This window comes from Sturnira hondurensis, unplaced genomic scaffold (assembly GCF_014824575.4).
Source record: "Sturnira hondurensis isolate 20B ecotype Veracruz unplaced genomic scaffold, ASM1482457v3 Scaffold0021632, whole genome shotgun sequence".
Taxonomy (NCBI): Eukaryota; Metazoa; Chordata; class Mammalia; order Chiroptera; family Phyllostomidae; genus Sturnira; species Sturnira hondurensis.
In genome coordinates this window covers 3,423,285-3,441,448 of record NW_028094263.1, presented here as the reverse complement: position 1 = coordinate 3,441,448, position 18,164 = coordinate 3,423,285, and the positions used below count along the sequence as shown (strand labels likewise).

The 18,164-nt window shown below is 55.5% G+C and overlaps 3 protein-coding genes across 5 annotated transcripts; 1 reads left to right on the top strand and 2 right to left on the bottom strand.

Annotated features, from left to right (window-relative positions):
- Positions 1 to 1,260: 1,260 nt before the first annotated feature.
- Positions 1,261 to 7,892, bottom strand: MRPL10 (mitochondrial ribosomal protein L10). The gene is made up of 5 exons (XM_037033461.1): positions 7,787 to 7,892; positions 5,350 to 5,519; positions 3,319 to 3,483; positions 2,922 to 3,066; positions 1,261 to 2,157 (listed from the first exon to the last, which is right to left on the bottom strand). Exons 1-5 carry the CDS (start codon positions 7,836 to 7,838, stop codon positions 1,901 to 1,903), a joined length of 789 nt encoding a protein of 262 aa, XP_036889356.1. The 5' UTR covers positions 7,839 to 7,892; the 3' UTR covers positions 1,261 to 1,900.
- An 86-nt stretch (positions 7,893 to 7,978) lies between these two features.
- LRRC46 (leucine rich repeat containing 46) lies at positions 7,979 to 12,655 on the top strand. Its single transcript, XM_037033369.1, has 8 exons — positions 7,979 to 8,334; positions 8,419 to 8,524; positions 9,834 to 9,942; positions 10,735 to 10,781; positions 11,035 to 11,144; positions 11,333 to 11,402; positions 11,714 to 11,853; positions 12,168 to 12,655. Exons 1-8 carry the CDS (start codon positions 8,325 to 8,327, stop codon positions 12,536 to 12,538), a joined length of 963 nt encoding a protein of 320 aa, XP_036889264.1. The 5' UTR covers positions 7,979 to 8,324; the 3' UTR covers positions 12,539 to 12,655.
- Positions 12,656 to 12,708: 53 nt separating this feature from the next.
- SCRN2 (secernin 2) lies at positions 12,709 to 16,857 on the bottom strand. Of its 3 annotated transcripts, none has more exons than XM_037033366.1 (9): positions 16,738 to 16,856; positions 16,206 to 16,379; positions 15,265 to 15,446; positions 14,719 to 14,918; positions 14,094 to 14,266; positions 13,992 to 14,034; positions 13,519 to 13,684; positions 13,244 to 13,424; positions 12,709 to 13,003 (listed from the first exon to the last, which is right to left on the bottom strand). In XM_037033366.1, the coding sequence occupies exons 1-9, from the start codon at positions 16,786 to 16,788 to the stop codon at positions 12,845 to 12,847; spliced, it is 1,329 nt and encodes a 442-aa protein (XP_036889261.1). In that variant the 5' UTR covers positions 16,789 to 16,856; the 3' UTR covers positions 12,709 to 12,844. The 3 variants fall into 3 exon arrangements, with proteins under 3 accessions (XP_036889261.1, XP_036889262.1, XP_036889263.1); XM_037033367.1 differs by lacking the exon at positions 13,992 to 14,034 and adding an exon at positions 13,797 to 13,947 and having other exon boundaries at positions 14,202 to 14,266; XM_037033368.1 differs by lacking the exon at positions 16,206 to 16,379 and having other exon boundaries at positions 16,738 to 16,857.
- Between the last annotated feature and the right edge of the window lie 1,307 nt (positions 16,858 to 18,164).

Below are 18,164 nucleotides of genomic sequence, written 5' to 3'. Positions count from 1 at the left end.
CCTGCCTCTCATTTTACATCTGAAAATAGATTGCAAAATTTGGAGCCAGCAAAGGTATCAGGTTGATGGGAAGGGATGGATGCCCCTTTTCAGTGGTGCCAAGAGTACAGTCAGCAGGGCATTCAAGGCACAAAAGGGCCAGCAGGTGCCCCCCCCCCAAGAGCCTGTCACCAGTCCCATGAGGTGGGGGGACCGAAAGCACCTATGCGGTAAGGCAAACCCCTGGGTCTGCACCAGGAATGGGTCCAGGGCAGGAACCAGCTGGCTGTAACAGAGCAAGGGGGAGCTGACTCGGGCACTCCCCCTCCCCCCCACCCCCTCCCCCCACCCGTCCTGAGCACCGCTGCCTTTCTGCAGGAGTGCTGTGTTCACTTGTTCATCCCAACTACAAACCAACTCTTGAAAGTAGGTTTTAATGGCGAAGCCTTAGGCCGCACCAGCAGGTAAACGATGCAACGTGGGTCTCTTCTTTGATCCAGAAATGGTTTAAGGGCACCTCCTCCGTCGTGCCCGCGTGGCCTTGGCTGACCCTTTGGGGTCTCCTCTCAGGAGAAGCTTGCTTTCCACCATCCGAACTCTCTCTGCACTGCTTCAGCCACCCAGGAGGGTGCCGTTGGCACCTGGAGGTTCTGGGGGCCGGGGACAGCACTAGGGAACACGGCCAGACTGGCTCTGGCATCCAGGAGCCTCTAGGGCCTTTTAATTCATTTTGCATTGATTGAGCATCCCTGCATGCCTGGCCCAGAGCTGGGCACTGTGGGCAGCTGGTGCAGGACCAGGCCACTGAAAAGCTGCTGCCGACTGCCACTGCCGGGGCGTGCCTGTCCAGGACCAGGGGAGCTGTGGCTGGGCCTCAAGGCCAGCAAAAGTGCAAGACAGCCACATCACCCCCAGTGCATGCTCCAAGGACAAGGGTGGGCTTCTAGTTAAACATCCTCACCCCTTCATTAAGAACTTTTGTTCCCCAAGACTTGGATGAGACCTACTTGAAAGCTTCCAAACCCCCTTGTGGATAGAGAATCCTGGTTCCCGGCCCAGCTCCGTTGCTCAGAACCACCTGGGACATGCTAGCTACTGGGCAAAGCTGGCAGCTGCCTTTGAAAAGACAGCAGGTAAGAGACCCCATTTGTGGGAGCAGGGACAGGGGGGTAATAGACTTGGACATGGGAAGGGGAAGAATTTTCCAATTGGAAGTAAGAGTCTGAGATGACCCTGAGGACAGGTCTACAGGGAGGATAAGCTTGTAAACAGCAAAACAGACCAAGTAAAACGCATTTTTTTAATCACAAAGCGGCATTCCCAACTTTTCCACATGGCACACTCAAAGGGTGGAGAATTAGCATCCAAGCCCAACGGGGACCTTAGTGAGGAAGATCCAGTGTTGAAATCCAGGGCACGGGCTTCAGAACAGAGCGAGCCTGGTTCAAGTCCCTGGTCTGCCATTTACCAACCACTTGACCCCGGGCAGGCTCCTCAACTTCTCCGCCTGAGAACGAAAGGACTAACACCTAGAACGTGGTCAGCACACACTCTGGTGTGGCAGGTTCTCCGCAGACGCTGTTCCTAGTGCAACTGCTCAGTCGAGCTGTTCTGACAATGCAGGGACAGGCTAGGGGACATGTGCAAGAGATAGTGACCACACGACAGAGGGCACTGTCCCCATCTGTTCAGTGCTCTGCCTTGAACCTGGAGAGCTGAGACTTTGCTCTTGTCGAGTCAAACACAGTGATTAAAAGTCTCCGTTCTGAAATGAAATCCTTCTTCATCCGAGGAGGCCGCTGGCAGCAGAAGTCAGGGAGGACATGCCACGTGCCACCCCCAGCTCTTCCACGTCTCTGGGAGGACAGCACAGCCCGTGGGGCAGAGTGCCTTTACGGGCAGGCTGGGCACAGCAGGCTGACTACGAGTCCAGAACAGGGCTGGGAGGGCCAGGCGGCCCCGCGGGTGGCGGGCCCGAGTGCCCCTCACGTTGCTGTCTGACATACTGATCCAGCAGCGCGGTCAGTTGCAGGGGCTGGTGCTGAAGCAAGGAGCAGGTCCGGGCCACCAGCAGGGTGAGCCCGCCTACCAGCTCCCCCCGCACCAGTGCCAGGCTGGGGAGCTTGGAGTAGTTGATGAAGCCCTGCCTGCTGAGGACGGTGTCATCCACGCAGCCGCCTGGAAGGACACGGGGTCGGGTGAACACCCTCAAATGCCTTTCTTTTCCAAAACACTCCAACGCGAGGAATTGCTCTCCACTAACCTTTTCTACCTCCCAGCCCTCCCCCATCGGGTTCCCACTTGTGCCCCAGCCCACCCGACTGTTTGGGACTGATCCCCCCCCTCCCTAACTCTTCTCTAGAAAATCCTCACATCTATCACCACCTGGCCCAGCCCCCACTGAGTCCTTGTTCCCGAAACTTTCTGGAAGAACTAAGGACCAGGTGTCTGTGTGTGTGTGACGGGGGTGGGGGAGGGAGGGCTGTAAACAAAAGTGCCTGCCTCTTCCCACGGCAACCTGGTCATCGGTATTCCGAATAAAAGCAGCACCTCCAGGAACTCTTAGCATCAGGCGAGTCTGGGAAGCGCGGCTGCCCATTCCTCAGGGCCCTTTACCTGGGCTGTTGTTTTAAGTATCTTTGTCTAGATGGGTTTCAGCACCAACCCCCCTCACCGCTAGACTCGAGGTGTCTTAGCTCCCCCGAGGTAGGGGCCTCTCTGCCTTCCCTGACCACCCCCCATGCAGAAGTGGTGCCGGCAGTGGCTGGCACAGGCAGACACAGGCAGCCCTCTACAAACTGTGCTGCTGACTCCGGCCCCATCTGTGAGAGGATGTCCTCTCCGGGGTTCCCACGGTTTCACCTGCTCACACCCAGCAGATGGTTCCAGGCTGCTGTGGCACCCACCCCCCCCTCCCCCAACCGGCAGGGGAGCTGGCTCACCTAACAGGGGCAGGAAAGGCACACCCTTCAAGATTCGCACCATCTCCTTGACTTTGGGCTCTTCACTGACCAGCAGCATGGTGTGCCCCACAAAGAGGGGCAGCAGGTTCTGGTACTTGGAATCTTCCAGAAAGGGCTTCAGGATCTGAAAGAGAAGGAGAGAAGGACTGACGGGGGGCAAGTGGCAGGAAGGGCCACCCACCTTGGTCCCAGGCCACCGCAGGCTGAGGGTACAACCAGAGGTCTCCCCAGCCCCAGTGGCAGTTTAGACACCAGACCGGAGCGCTGCCAATGGAGAGGGCATCAGAAGTGCCCTATCCGAGGAGAGATGCTGGGGCCTGACTTGGCAGGGGCGGGGGACACATGGGCAGGGCCCACGCAGAGGGCGGCTCCCTACCTGGTTAGGGAAGACCTTCATCAAAATATTGTGTTTCCGCAGCCGGTGTCGCATAAGCAGCTTGTCCTCCGCACTCAGAGCCACGTTCTGACAGACAGCTATCATCCGGTTGTCTCGGAAAACTGCAGCTACCTCCCGGCGCAGGAGCCGAACGAGGCCCGTCTCCTGTGGTCAGGAAGGGAGGGCCAAGGGGACATCAGCTGCCGCTTCTCCCTCAGGGACCGGTGCTGGGCTTCCAGTGGTGCCCAAATGCGGGGAAGATCAGGGCGCCAGCAGATGAGCCCTCGACGCTGAGAGACCTGTCCCTTCTCCCCCTCCGTCCTTTTATTCCCACCACATACTCTCAGTAATGTGCGTGTTGTTTTGCAAACCCGAGGACACTGAGTCCCCCGACCTGGTGACCAGTCTGACCCGGTCACCATTATTTTGACAGTAATGTTGTCAAAATTACTTCGGTTCCTCTTCTAATACTGTACCCATGTTGAACTACTTAACCAATTATAAACACAAGATAACTCTTTTGCAGCATTAATTCAAAATAGAGGCATTTTCACAGGACAAGACAGTGTTTCACCAAGTTGTGAACCTGTGAAGCTGAGAATATATGCAGACCCCATAAACACTCTGTAAGAGATTTTTTTACCACAGCAATAATTCTAAAATTTATTTGAACAGTAGAATACCTAAAAGCAGTGATGCTTTCTGCCAAATTCCATGAAAACATTAGCACAAACAAGGTAAAATAATGAAAGTCACCCTACCGTGCTGAATCTGGACTCTCGATCTGCCCGTCGAATACAGTAGCCACTAGCCACACGTAGGTTTATATTCAAGGTAATTAAAATTAAACACAGTGAAGAAGCCAGACCCTCAGTCACACCAGCCCATTACAAGCGCCCAGCAGTGATGTACGGTCAGGGGCTACCGCACTGCACCGTGGGGTGGAGAGCATCACCCCGGGAAGTTGCTCTAGATTCTTTCCTAGTTACGAGGCAGCAGGATGCACTGGCCTAGAGGGAAAAACCTGAGCGGGGAAACTCCGTTCAATGACTTCGATGTCATCTGAACTGCGGTCTACCAATCAGTTTTTCTGTCTGTCAGTTTGGGCAAAAGCTGAAGCCTGCTGGAAGGGCTCCAGACACTGAAAGGTGACTAGCCAAGGACTCCGCAGGGCTCCTTTCAGGGAGCTCTTTGCTTCTGTGGGGAGAAAACCCAGACGGATGGGTTCTGGCCGACTGTTAGTGCTTGAGGAATCGCTGCCAAATGACTCTGACCACCTCGTGCATAAGTGCCCGACATCGGGCCTTAAATGCCACAAGCTGCCGTTGCTGCTCACCGCCCTGCGCCCCAGCCTCCAGCAGGAGGGTCTCTAAGCGGCAGCAGCCAACTAGAAACTAGAAGCTATTAGATACCACAATTACAGGAAGCACCACAGAGTCATGAACTCGCCCCTGGTCTTTCTGTTCTTTTTAGAACAGAACCTCTCTCTCTGCTCTGGGAAAACACAGAAGCTTCAAGTGCTTTGGGATGGGACAGAGACACTCTCCCCACCTCCCGGCCCCGCCAACTGAGATAGCTTCCCCGCATGTATTTTTGGAGACAAGGTAAGAATAAACAAAATCCCGGAGGCCCATCCAATCCACAGAGCCCAAAAAGCCAATGCCAAATCAAGTGCAGGTTTCATTTTAAAGTATCTAGACCAGCCCTGGCCAGGGAGCTCAGCTGGTGAAGCATCACCCCAACACAGCAAGGCTGCAGGTGCAACCCCCAGTCAGGGCGCATATGAGAATCAACCATGACTGCGTAGGTAAGTGTGACGATGAACTAACACTTCTCTCTTTCTCCCTCTTCCTCTCTTAAAATCAATAGATAAAAATTATTAAAGTGCCTGGGCCATGGGGTCAAAGTAAAGAGCCAGCGATGTGCATGACTGTGTTCTGGAATTTTACTTCCTTATGGCCACAGACACAAGGTCTGTATACCTCGTATACAGATACTGCCACCAAGTAACATGCTGAGCCTTCTTCTTACCTCCTGCAGAGGTCTGGGGGGAGGTGCCAGGCACCTCGGATTGACAGCAGGTTTGGGGGGTATATACTCGGTCACAGCCATCAGTTTCTGCCGCTCAAAGTGCATCACACGACGGTGGCGGGTGACGGCCTTGGAACCACAGCGGACGATCTGGAGGGTGGGCAGCCGGCCTGGGAGGGGAAATGGCAATGCGGTCAGAGGCAGCCTCTTGGACGCCTTAGTCTGCCCCAGACGGAGAAAAAGCCCATCCCCTGAGTAGACAACCATGGCTCACAGAGCTAGACTGAGTGCAAGAGTGGGATGAAGAATTCCCTGCTGGAGCCCCGGCTGGCATAGCTCAGTGGATTGAGCAGGGGCCTATGAACCACACGATCACAGTTTGATTCCCAGTCAGGGCACATGCCTGGGTTGCAGGCCAGTTCCCAGCGGGGGACTCACAAGAGGCAACCATACATTGATATTTCTCTCCTTCTCTCCTTCCCTTCCCCTCTAAAGATAAATAAATAAAATCTTTAAAAAAAAAAAGAATTCCCTGCTGGAAATCCCGAGTCCCCAAGCCTTCACTTCGAATGGCTGACTTTAGTTACTTGACCCTTTGAGGCCCCCATTTCTCCAGCACTCTTTTAGGCGCAGAGATGGAGGAAAAGGGTAAGAACCAAAGAGAAAGAATTTTGAACACACTAACAAAGGCAGGAGAGGGAGAATAAACTCTTAAATGGTCAGAGAGTAAAGATGTCAAGAGCCAGTCTGTCGCTACTGCTCAACTCTGCCATTGTATCATGAAAGCAATCACATATCATAAACGTGGCTGAGTCCCAATAAAGTTTTATTTACAAAACATGGTGACAAGTCCTGCCATAATTTTCCAATCCCTTGTCTAAACCAATGGTGCTCAAAGTATGCCCCACCCCCAACTGTAAGCAGCATTAGGGAACTTCTTTTTTTAAAAATATTCTATTTATTTATCTTTAGAGAGGAGAATGGAAGGAGAGAGAAACACCAATATGTGGTTGCCTCTCCTGTGCCCCCTACTGGGGGGCTGACCTGGCCTGCAACCCAGGCATGTACCCTGACTGGGAATCGAACCAGAGACCCTTTGCTTCACAGGCTGGTGCTCAGTCTACCGGGCCACACCAGCCAGGGCAGAATTTCTTAGAAACACCCATTCTTAGGCCCTATCTTAGACCTGCTGACTCAAAAACTCTGGAGTGGAGCCCCACCCCCCCACCACCCACCCCCACCCTGTGGCAATGATGCTGAAGTTTGAAAACCACTCCCCTAAGCACTGCTGTGAAGCCTTCTCCCATGATTTGAAGGGGGCACCTTTAGAGCTCCCCCAAACAAGTCTCCCTTTCCTCGCTCATCTTGTTTGCAGGCATCACCTGGGGGCACCCCTCAGAAGACAAGGGAACTGAGTGCTCATAAGTACTGAGGCAAAGTGACCCCTTCATCCTCAACAAAAGAATGAAGACCACAGCTTCCCACTTTTGACCCTTCCCAAGACTGGGACGGAATCAGATAGAAGGGTTCAGACGGAATCATTAATCGGGGAAGGGTTCAGATAGAAGTTGGCTGTAACGGTTAGAGAGCATGAAGAGTTTTGGGGGTGAGAGGTTTCATCCCCCAGGGGCCAAGATTCCTAACCTAAGAACACAGGCTCTGGATCAGATGGACCCACATTTTAGTCCTTCTTGGCTTTGACCATGACCAGTCCCTTGACTGGTCTTAATTTGAATGTCTTCATCTGTGAAGAGGGAATGTGAATGCTTTCTTCATAGGGTGCTTTAAGAACTAAATGAGATAGTACATGTAAAGCATTGATCACTGTACCTGGCCTACACTGTGTGCTCAAAATCATTCATTACACAAATACCTACTACATGCCTAATAACGTTAGGCATTATCAACATGGTTCTGCCATTACGGAGTTTAAAGTCTAATAGAAAAAAAACAGATGGACAATTATAGACTGTAATGGGCTAAGGGATCGATAAACAGGGTGTAAGTCACGAATTTAACAGGGGAAACCACCTTTGCAGAGGGTGGCGAGGGCAGGCCTAAGTAGGTGACATTTCGGCTGAGACACTAAGGAGACACAGTGCTAAGGTGGGGGCGGGAGTGGTCTAAGCAAAGTAGACTGGAGGCGAGCAAAACCTTGATGGTGGGTTACATAAACCCAAAGAAGGCAGGGGGGCTGGGGCGTAGACAATAAACACTGTGGTTATGGTCGACGCTGCTGCCGTGTTACTATTATTACTAGAGTCTGGAGTCTCAGGGAATTAGCTTGGGGAAGCAGGCCAGCGATCTAGCTGGGGAGGCGGGTCATCGGGAGCTGTCAGGGGTTAGATTACGGGAGAGGACCAGTAGTAGAGACGGGGAGACGAGGATCAGAGAGCACCGGTCCTAACGCGCCCTGAGGACCTGGGCCGCCCCTTACCCGCCTGGGGCAGGAGAACGCCTCGCAGAATCCCAACCACGGCCACAGCCATTTCCACTGCCACCGGCAGAACGGACGGGAGCCGAGCGAAACGGAAAGAGCTAAGGATTGTGGGAGACCTGAGGCCGGAAGCAGCAGGCGGATACCCTCCCCCTCGTCCCCCCACCCCCGGCCCGCCCCGGAACGGTAATCCGCATGCGCAACGAGTTCCAGCTCTCCGGCGCCCCGTCTGACTTCGGTCTCCTGGCAACGACGCTAAACCGCTGAACTGCTCTCGGCATCCGCAAGCACCAGCTTCCCCCAGTTTGCGGCCAGCATACCCCCTCTGCTGCCCTCAAACTCCAGACCTTCCACTTCAATTTACTTCGGTCTTTTACCCCCCTTCCATAATTTGCTCTGAATCAACTCCTTTCCCTTGTCCCCCAAGTTCCTCAGCTTCTCTCTTTTCATACCATTCTGGGTCCCGCCATCCCCAGGAGCTGTTCAAGCTGCTCTGCTCTTCGTTCCAATCCCGCCCCGGGCCAGCAGCCTTTACGGCATGCATGCAGGTGAGTAGGGAGATGGGATGGTAGGTGGAAGAGTTGGATAACGATAGGATCAGGCCTGTAATAATTGAGCCCATCTTTTCACAGCTAATTTTGCCCAGAGTCTAGAAGAAGGGGGCGTGTGCATTACCGAAGCCCTTATCACCAAGCGGAACTTGACCTTCCCTGAGGATGAGGATCTGTCGGAGAAGATGTGAGTGCGCGGGAGCGAGGAGGGTGCTGGAAGATCGAAACACCTGGGATGACCAGTCCCCTGAGCTACACTGATTTCTCAACTGATCTTTGACCCTGTTACTCCACACATTCAATCAGTGCTAATTCCAATTGATTTTCCGTCCTTAAAAATCAGTCTATTTCTTTTCCACCATGCCCACTCAACTGCCTTAGACAAAGCTGTCATCACCTCTCCACAAACTCGTAATTAGTCTCCCTGACCCTAGTCCAGCACCCCCCCCGCATTGTTTCCAAAGTGATCTCTTTACATGACAAATGTGATTAGGCACTCCCAGATATAACGTTCCAAAATGACCTGTGCTGCCCATTCGGCCTTATATCTTGCCCCTCTCAAGTATGCAGTTCCTCTTAGGACCACACGCCCTCACACCTTAGTGCCTTGCTAGAGTGCGCAGTGCTGATGGGGGTGGGGGCGGCAGCAGCAGCAGCAGCAGCAGCCGCTGCCGCCCCTGGGAGCTTGTTAGAAATGGAGAATCTCAGGCTCACCCAATCAGAATCTGTATTTTTAACAAGATGCGCAGGGGATGTATGGGCACGTTAAAGTTTGAGAAAGGCTGAAAAAGTACATACTATTCCTTCTGTTTCAAAAACCTTCTCTTCATACCCCTCTCACATTCCTGGCTAACTCCTGTTCATATGTCACTTCCTCCAGGAAGCATTTCCTGATTTCCCTACTCTGGACTCAGTGCACAGCCCATGTGCTCCCTTAGTCCCTTGTCCTTGGCTGTCATCCATTTGTCATAGATATTTGGCCCACTTCCCCAATGGTGGTGGGCAAGGACTCGCTTGTGTGTCACTAGTGGGCACTCAGTATATGTTGTGGAATTAATAAATGGGTGGATGGAACAAGTGATTTTCCCTCCATGGACCACTCAAACGGGCGGTGAGGGAGGATCATCCTGCGGAGGTTGTCTCTTCTCTGTCCCCACTCCTGCCTCCACCATCCAAGCTGACTCGAAGGCTTCCTTTGCCTCTGAGTCTCTCCAGGAACGATAAGCTGCTGTCCCAGTTCAAGGGCCCTGACTCCGCTCTCACTCTGATCCCTCCCAGTGCTACTGGGAGGTCCAGCTCTCCAAGTCAGCCCAGTTTCATGATCTGCGCCACCTGATAAGTCCACTCAGGTGTTCCTGATATCTGATATCTAACTGATCAAAGTCAATTAGCCATGCACCCCTCCTTAAACCCTTTCCTCCCTCCTCCCCACCGTCCCTGCTGAGAGAGCACAGAAGGGGCCCTCTGTGACACCACCCGACTGCCCGCTCTCCCAGGTTTCACACTATTGCTGAACTGCAGACCGTCCGCCTGGACCGCGAGGGGATTACCACTATCTCGAATCTAGAGGGCCTCCGGAATCTTCACAGCCTCTACCTACAAGCAGTAACTTCTCCTCTCGTTCCCTTCCTCCCCACTTGCTCCCTGTGGCCAAGTCTGTGTGATCTGAAAGGAGCCAACCAGATCATCTCGCCCATTCCCTTCATCAAAGCCGTTCCCAAATGAACTGGGAATCCTCCCGAATTGAAAGACCAGTCCTCCCAAAACAGATCCTAAGCATGTTCTGGAGTCACTGTTTTTCATTTTTTTGTCAGACACTTGTCTTTGTCTAGTTCTTCTCGGTGTCTCCCTGAAATCTCTCATGTTATATAGCTCAAGCTCTTTTCCTGTTTTAAAAAAGAGGAAGAGGGAGCCAGAAGATCCCTGTGTCCTTCAGGAACCTGAAGGCTGTCAGTGGTGGTGGGTGGGTGGTTGACCTTCAGCCTCCCCCAGAGTGAATCTACCAGCTCCCTGAGTCCTGCCCCGCTGAAACTTTACAAATCAGAGTAAGATGTGTTCATTGTTCCCTCTGTGCATGCAAGCCCCCACCAAGGCCTTTCTCCTTTCCCTGTAGTGCCTTGGTTTGCTTCGCTGATTCCAGGTCACTCTTTGCTTGTGGGGTGAGCAGGGTGTACTTTAATCAAGTTTAGCCAGCCCCAAGTTTACACCCTGAACCATCCATCTGCAGATAATAAATCGCCCCAAGGTTGTGGAAACAGGTCAGTGACTGGGGTCATCATTCCCAAGTGCCAGACCTCCAGCTGCAAGAGTAGACATGGTCTTGGGACTTTGTCCCTTTAAAGGGTCCCCCACCCAGCTGACCTCAGGCTGGTCTGCCACCCTGGTTTCTTCCTGCAGAATAAGATCCAGCGAATTGAGAACCTGGCCTGTGTCCCCTCCTTGCGGTATGTGGTGCCAGGGCTCAGGCAGGGGTGGGGAGGGGGAAAAGGGGGTTAGCACCCCACACAACCAGTTGAAAACTCAAAGCCTGGCTTCTTGTCAGTTGGGGATCCTGCTTTCCTCACCCCAGAGGGTCCTGTGTCCCCACGTGTCCCCACTTCCACCTGCTTAGCCAGGGGCCCGAGTGCCGGATGCCCTCTTCCTTTCCTGCAGGTGTTCTGATTCAGCTCTTTCTCTGTACCCTCCCTTCCCCTACAGCTTCCTGTCTCTGGCAGGAAACCAAATCAGTCAGGTGGAAAACCTCCGTGACCTCCCACACCTCCAGTTTCTGGACCTTGCCGAGAATCTGATAGAAAAACTGAAGCTGGGTAGGAATGCTCTCACCCTGGTTCATAGAATAAGTCCCTGGCGGGCCCTCCTTCTTCTCTGCCCCCATCTCCCTGTGCTCACACTGACAGCCCACCCTCCAGGGGGGCCGGGGGCTGTATAGGGAGGCAGTGACTTCGGGCTGGAAGGCAGGTATGAGACCCTCATTCCCTTACTTTGGTACAAGCAGATGAATTCCCCCAGAGCCTTCTCATCCTTAACCTGACTGGAAACAGCTGCACCAGACAGGAGGGCTATAGGTAAGGATGAAGTGAGGTGGGAAGGAAGAGGTGATGTCTGAGCCCCTCCTCCCAACACCGCGCGGGTACTCTCTCAGCTGCAAACCTGGAGTCCTGGCCCATGGTATCTCCTCGCAGCCCAGCTCTCGTGGGCCCCTTTTCCCTCTCACCTCCCATAACTCCACCCCTGGAGCCAGCCCTTAGCTCTGTGGGGACTTCCCACTCAAGAGCCGCCATCCTACCGGGTGTGGGTGCTGTTGCCGTGTGTGCGACCTCCCAGGCTCTGCACCCAGGGGTGCCCTCCAGCGTAGCCTCTGCTTCCTGCCCTGCAGGGAGCGGGTGACGGGGGCCCTGCCGCTGCTCCTGGACCTGGACAGGCAGCCTGTGCCGGAGCGCTGGGACTCGGGGGAGGAGGACGGAGCCTCGGACGAGGAGTTCCCAGAGCTGCACGGCCCATTCCGCTCAGAGCAAGGTGATCCTGCGCCCCAAGGCCTGCAGCCTCCCCAGAGTGCACACCTGCCCCGTGGGATCCCGGGGGAAGCTGAGGCAGCAGTTATGTCTGGGAAGTGGCCCCAAGGCCAGGTCAGCATCTGGGCCAGAGGAGAACAATACAGCTAAGGCCAGGTGTCAGCCTGGGCACACAGGTGACTCGCCCTCCCCACCCAGCCTCAGGCCCCGCCCTGTTATGTGTTGCAGTCTGCTCAGGTCAGCCTTCACCCTCAGCCCAGGGCTGGCCCCTCTGCTGAGCCCAAACTCCATCCAGCACCCCCCGTCCTGGCCCCACAGGCTTCCTCAAGGAGCTGGAGCAGGACATGAGCAGGCACAAGGAGCGCAGACAGCAGGCGGCCCTGGCAGAACACCGTCTGAGGATGGAGACACAGCCCGTCCTCACTGAGCTCCCCGCCCTGCCCGGGAGGTCCATGGCTGGGGACAGCAGCCCTTCTGTCACTCCCAGGCAGGGGGAAGAGACACCCCATGAGTCCACTTCCTGGCCACCAGCTTCCTCTGCCACCAATAAACCATGCCCTCTGGTTTCCAGGGGCCGCCAAAGCACTGTCCAGGCAAGGAGCGGGGTCAGGGAAGCTGCAGCTTCCAAGGCCCCAGTGGCTGTGGCCCCCAGAACAACAAAAACTATGACCAGAGGGACCAAGAAGTGAAGTGCAGGCCGCCCCTGTCAGTGAAGCCGCAGGAACAAAGGCGGGGCAAGAATGAGAGCAGAGCGGGCCTACCCCCCTCCTCAGAGCCCTCCCAATAAAGTGTCTCCAGGCCCTGAATATGTCTTTCCTGTCACTGGGGGCACCTCAAGGGAAGCAGTGAGTAAAACACAAGAAACAAGACACATTTATTAAACTGAGGCCAAGCCGGCCGCTCAGAACACGGGGTGTAAAGGGACCTAGTCACATTACCCCAGGGGTCCAGCGCCCAGCCTGGCCCCTGAACCCCACGCTAGGCTCTTCCCAGCCTCAGACATAGGCCTGGCTCTCCCTCTCCACAAAGGCCTGGAAGAGGCCCCCCAGCTCCTGGGAGGGTGGGGCCCACTCCCCTGCCAGCATCCGGCTTGCAGCCTCCAGGCCTTCCCGCTCCAGATCCCGCTGCTTCTGCCACAGCTGAGGGCCCTGATCCTGCCCGGAAAAGGCAGCGATGAGTCCCCAGGGCAGGCCCCCCTCCCAATTAAGGGGCACATGTCTGCACAGCAGGAGAAAGGACAGACATTCTCCTGGACAGCTGGCTTTGAAGGGAGAGACCCCTCTCCCCAGCCCAGGACACTCTCCACTCGCAGGTCCCCTCACGTTTCCAGAACCCAGGGGAGTGTGCAGGAGATGAGTCATTCCCCGGGGGTTGCTCCTGCTGCCTGGGGTTACCTGCTCCCTCTCCATCAGCCCCAGGGCCTTCTGGTGTCCACGGTAGAGAGTATGCCGACGATCCACCTGAGTCTGGAATCGGGGCACGGTCCGAGCAGGGTCCTGTGCTCCAAAAGTGGGGGACAACACCTGGGGGGTCTGGGCTGCCCCTGGCCCGAAGATGAAAGGCTTGAACACTGACCTAAGAGGACACACATGGAAGGATTGAGGACCGTCACATCTCTCCACTTCCCCCGGCCAGCACGCTCTGCCCCTCCCCCAGCCTCTCCTCTCACCTGGATGGGTCCGGCGTAGCAGTGAGAAAGTGCACGCAGGGCTGAGTGGGATCCCGGGGCAGGATGGACACCATGCTGGCCGTGGTGCGGAAGCCTCCAGAGTCCATACAGATGCCACTCTCCTTGTTCCTGAGAATGTCCATCATCACCTCTGCCGTGATGCCCCCTGCCACGCAGACCAGGGTAAGGGCCCCAGGGCAGAAAGGCTGGCAGCCCTGTGCCCGCCCCTCCCCCCCCCCCGGACCTACACTGTCCACTGCCCCCGTTGGCTCTCTGACCTTGCTGTTGCTGCAGCAGCTCCCGCCCGGCCTGGAACCGAGCCTTGGCAGCTTCCATGCGCACCGGCTGCTGAGTCAGGGAGAAGACTTGGGCGAAGTCAAAGGTGCCCTGGCCATCCCACCAGCCCTGGGCCCGGGCGTGGGTCCGAAGNCCCCCGGACCTACACTGTCCACTGCCCCCGTTGGCTCTCTGACCTTGCTGTTGCTGCAGCAGCTCCCGCCCGGCCCGGAACCGAGCCTTGGCAGCTTCCATGCGCACCGGCTGCTGAGTCAGGGAGAAGACTTGGGGAACCGAGCCTTGGCAGCTTCCATGCGCACCGGCTGCTGAGTCAGGGAGAAGACTTGGGCGAAGTCAAAGGTGCCCTGGCCATCCCACCAGCCCTGGGCCCGGGCGTGGGTCCGAAGCTCTGGGTGTTCAGCTGAGATGTCTGTGCCAATGCTCAGCTGGTTGGAGATGTTGCGGGCTCCCTCTGTGGAGGAGAGTGGGTTTGCTCATCCATCATTAAGCACCCATTGTGTGCTTGACTAGGTGCTGAGAACAGAACCGGGAAGAAGAGAGACCTACCCTCGTGGAGGGGGGCGACAGACAAAACTATCACATAAGTAAATGTGAGCTTGCCGTCTGTGGGGAGTGTGATGCAGGGGCACCTGCTTGCAAATAAGGGGGACACCCAACCACCAGGGAGTCCAGGAAGGCTCCTCGGAGGAAGCAGCAGGCTGAAGCACAAGAGGACTTAACCAAGTGAAGTGGGGAGGTAAGTTCCCCAGTGGGTTCACTTGCCATTTCTCTGGAAGGCCCCACCACCCAAGAGGTTTGCACCTGGACTGGCCTTTCCCTGCCACCACCATCTTCCCCACCCTCCTCCAAGGCCTGCAAAAGCGGACACGTCTGGGAGGCAGGCCCCAGCTCCAGGTGCCTCACCCTGGATCCTCTGTGCAGCCCACAGCCTCCCTGCCGTCTCCAGCACCCATGCCTCGGTCCGGTCAGCCAGTAGGAAGGTGTTGTGGTAGCTGAATGGTGTGGGGTCCTCCCGGCAGCTGCCGCCCTGCCCGTGGCGCTCCAGCAAGCCTGTGATCACACGCAAGGCCTCTTGGGCCGAGCTGCTCCGTTCTAAAGCCAGCCTGGTGCAGAAAGAAGTCCAGGGGGCAGAAGGGTGTTGGGGTATCAGTGGCTGGGGGCAGAAGCTCCAGTGGACAGAAGAGACCCAGGGAGGTTGGGTGTCAGGCCCAAGTCCCATAGGAAAATCTAGCAACATTGCACAAGTATGCCCATGGTTTTCAAGCTGTTGCTGTGGGTTCCCTGGAAAGGCCTGAAACAGTCTCAGAGAGAGATGTGCCTGGAGCCCACAGCTTCTCCTCAGGCAGAGCTGCTCCACTCCTACTGGTTTGTGAACTGGGACTCCACATGTCGGTGTACAGTCCCCAGACTACTGGTGTGTTGAAGGGAGGGGGGTGGCAGGGGCCGCACCTGAGTAGATCCATGCCCAGCAGGGCTTCCCCCTGCCCAACCGGCTCCTTGGTCCAGACGGCCTCGTTGCCGATACAGACACCATGCTCGTTGGCGCCCATCTCAGCCCCCCACAGCCAAGAAGGGCGGCTTAAGATCACAGCATGGGTCTTCGACACCTGTTCCACCTCAATGTAGGTGCACTACAGGTAAAGGAGGAGAAAGGGAGGGTCTGCTCAGAAAGGAGGAGGTACCTGCAAGGTGCTGGGCCTGTGCCAGTCCACGCAGCCCTTAGAGGAAGGCCTTATTGTTTCCATCTTACAGATGGGGAGACTGAGGACGGCAGGGGTTGAAGTAATGGGCTAAGTCCAGGTGGTAGACTTGGACTTAAACTTGGACTTGGACTTGAAGCTCGTGCTCTTTCCAAACCTGGAGTTTTCCCAGGTGTGGGGAGCAGAGCGGAGAAAGGTCTTAGGCCAGTGATTTTCAATATTTTCATCTCATGGCACACATAAACTAATTACTGAAATTCTGGGGTGCACCAAAAATAATGTTTTGCCGATCAGACAAAAAAGGTAGGTGTCCCAGTCGGGGCACATTCCTGGGTTGCAGGCCAGTTCCCGGCAGGGGCCAGTTCCCAGCAGGGGATGCACAAGAAGCAACCATACATTGATGTTTCTCTTCCTCTCTCCTTCCCTTCCCTTCTAAAGATAAATAAATAAAATATTTTTTAAAAAGTAGGTGTAATTTTGATTCATTCACGCCAGATGACCAGTGTGTTGGCTGTTGTCATTTTTTTAAAAATTTGAAATCTAAGGGAAGAGTTCAGTGCCCCTCACTAAATAGTCAGGTGTTGCGTGTTTCAAAGATTCTTGTGGCACACCAGGGTGCCAGGCACACTGGTTGAAAACCGCTGTCTTAGAAGAATGCCACCTCCCAGCGGCCCCGAAGGCCTGACCCACCTGCAGCCGGCTGCCAGGGGCATGAGTGCCTGCTGGCACAAACACCACCTCCTGCACCTCGTCCCGGGGTCGGTCTGAGTTCTTGGCAAAGATCACAGCGGGCATGGCCGAGGCCGGGGGCACCGAGACAAAGCAGTCACAGGAACACGGGGTGTCAGGGCTCTGCGTGGTCATCTGGGGCAGAGGTGCGGGTGAGTGAGTTCCTCATGCGCCCTCTCCACCCTCCTGGCCAGGAAACAGCCCTGGGGAGCCCTGCTCCCAGCACGTGAAAAACAGACACTCAGGGGAGGCACTGCGGTCGAGCTCTGGACACTCAGCACCCCACGCGCCCACGATATGCGATGTGACAACGGAGGCAAGGCCCTCTCCAAGCTCCGGGCTTAGGCATCAGCAGGCCAGCGCAGACCTTGCTCCACGCCCCGCCCCACTGACAGTCGTGGCTCAATGGCCCTTTTACCCGGCCCCTCTCCAAGAGTCGCATGTCCCTATTCTGTCCACCCCTTCAGGCTTCCCAATAATGTATACTCCTCACCCCGTCTTTCTGCAAGATCCCCAGCTTAGTTCCGGATGCCAGTCCCTCCATTTAGGGTCAGGTCCGTCCTGTTGGACGGAGGTTCCCAGGTGACCTGGAAGGCCTTGTCCCCGGGGCGGAGCTAAAACTGAACACCTGCAGTTCCACTCTCTTCCACCAGAGTGCGCGCCAGCACCACTTCTTGGAGAGGAGCGACCTTCCTAGTCGTGCCTTTCCTCCCTTCCCCTACCCCGGCGCACTTTTCAGGCCCGAAAAAGCTGCGAATCAGTGCTCAACTCCAATAGGGTCACTGTGGGGCGCAGGAGCTAGGGGTGGAAAGGATCCATGTGAACAAGGAAGAAAGAAAACAGGGCTGATTTACTAGAGAGCTCGGATTGCTGGGGCACCTAGAGACTAAGAAAGCTACTTGTGCCCTGGTTTGAATTCCAAAGGCACAATCCCACGCTGGTGCCCCACCAACCTCCCCAATAAGATCTACGAGAGGGTTAGTGGTCAGGCAAAGGGGTGTAGGGAACACTCAAATTAATGCCTTTTTAGAAGGAAACATATGCATAAAACCCATCCAACCCTGAAAAGGCCAATTCTGCCCCACCGAACACAAACTCATAGGCAGATCACTTTGAAAGAAAATTTGGAAATTTCTACCCGTAAGATATGGGGCCCTCAACACATAGTGAAGCTGGAACATTTGGGAGAAGTCTTGGCCAAACAGGGGCACACACTGGCACAGAGGTGGACTCTGGCCTCAAATATCCTCCTTCCCGGGTCCTCTCCCTCTGAAACCATCTCCATAGCTAATGTGTAAGCCAGTGCACCACACACCGTTTGGCTCAAGCAGTGCTCCAGAAACTGGGGGTGCACTGCAGACGATCTATTTCTCCCACACCCATCAGCCAACCAACCAGGGCTGTTGCTCAGAGCCCTGGCCACAGCCCACGGGGCTTGTGGCCACTCCTGGGATGGGAATTGAGGCAGCGGCTGGGGCTTTCCCAGGAGGCAGGCTGCAGGGTGATGTGCTGGGTGATGGCTGAGGGAAGCCGGCCCCATAGGGCTGCTGGGGATCTGAAATCTGAGCTATTTCCCAAACACCTCCAGGTGGACAAGGCTGAGGTCCGAGAGGTTGCTGTCTCCAGGGAGATGGGCTTTACTTTCAGAATGGGGACTGCCACTGGAAGAGAAGAATGGCCTAGAAGCTGGGCTGGAGGTTGGGAGGAGCAGCACCAGAACACTACAGCCTGGCTTTGGGGTCTTGCTGCTGTGAGGTGTCTCCAGGCGGGTCACTCTCCCTGCCAAGGCCTCGGTTTTCCAGGCAGCAAAATGAAGGCACTGAACTAGATCAGTGGTTCTCACCCACGGGTGGGGCAAGGAAAGGTTACTTTTCAACCACACAACTCCCACTGCAGAACACAAGGCTTTAATACTCTGCT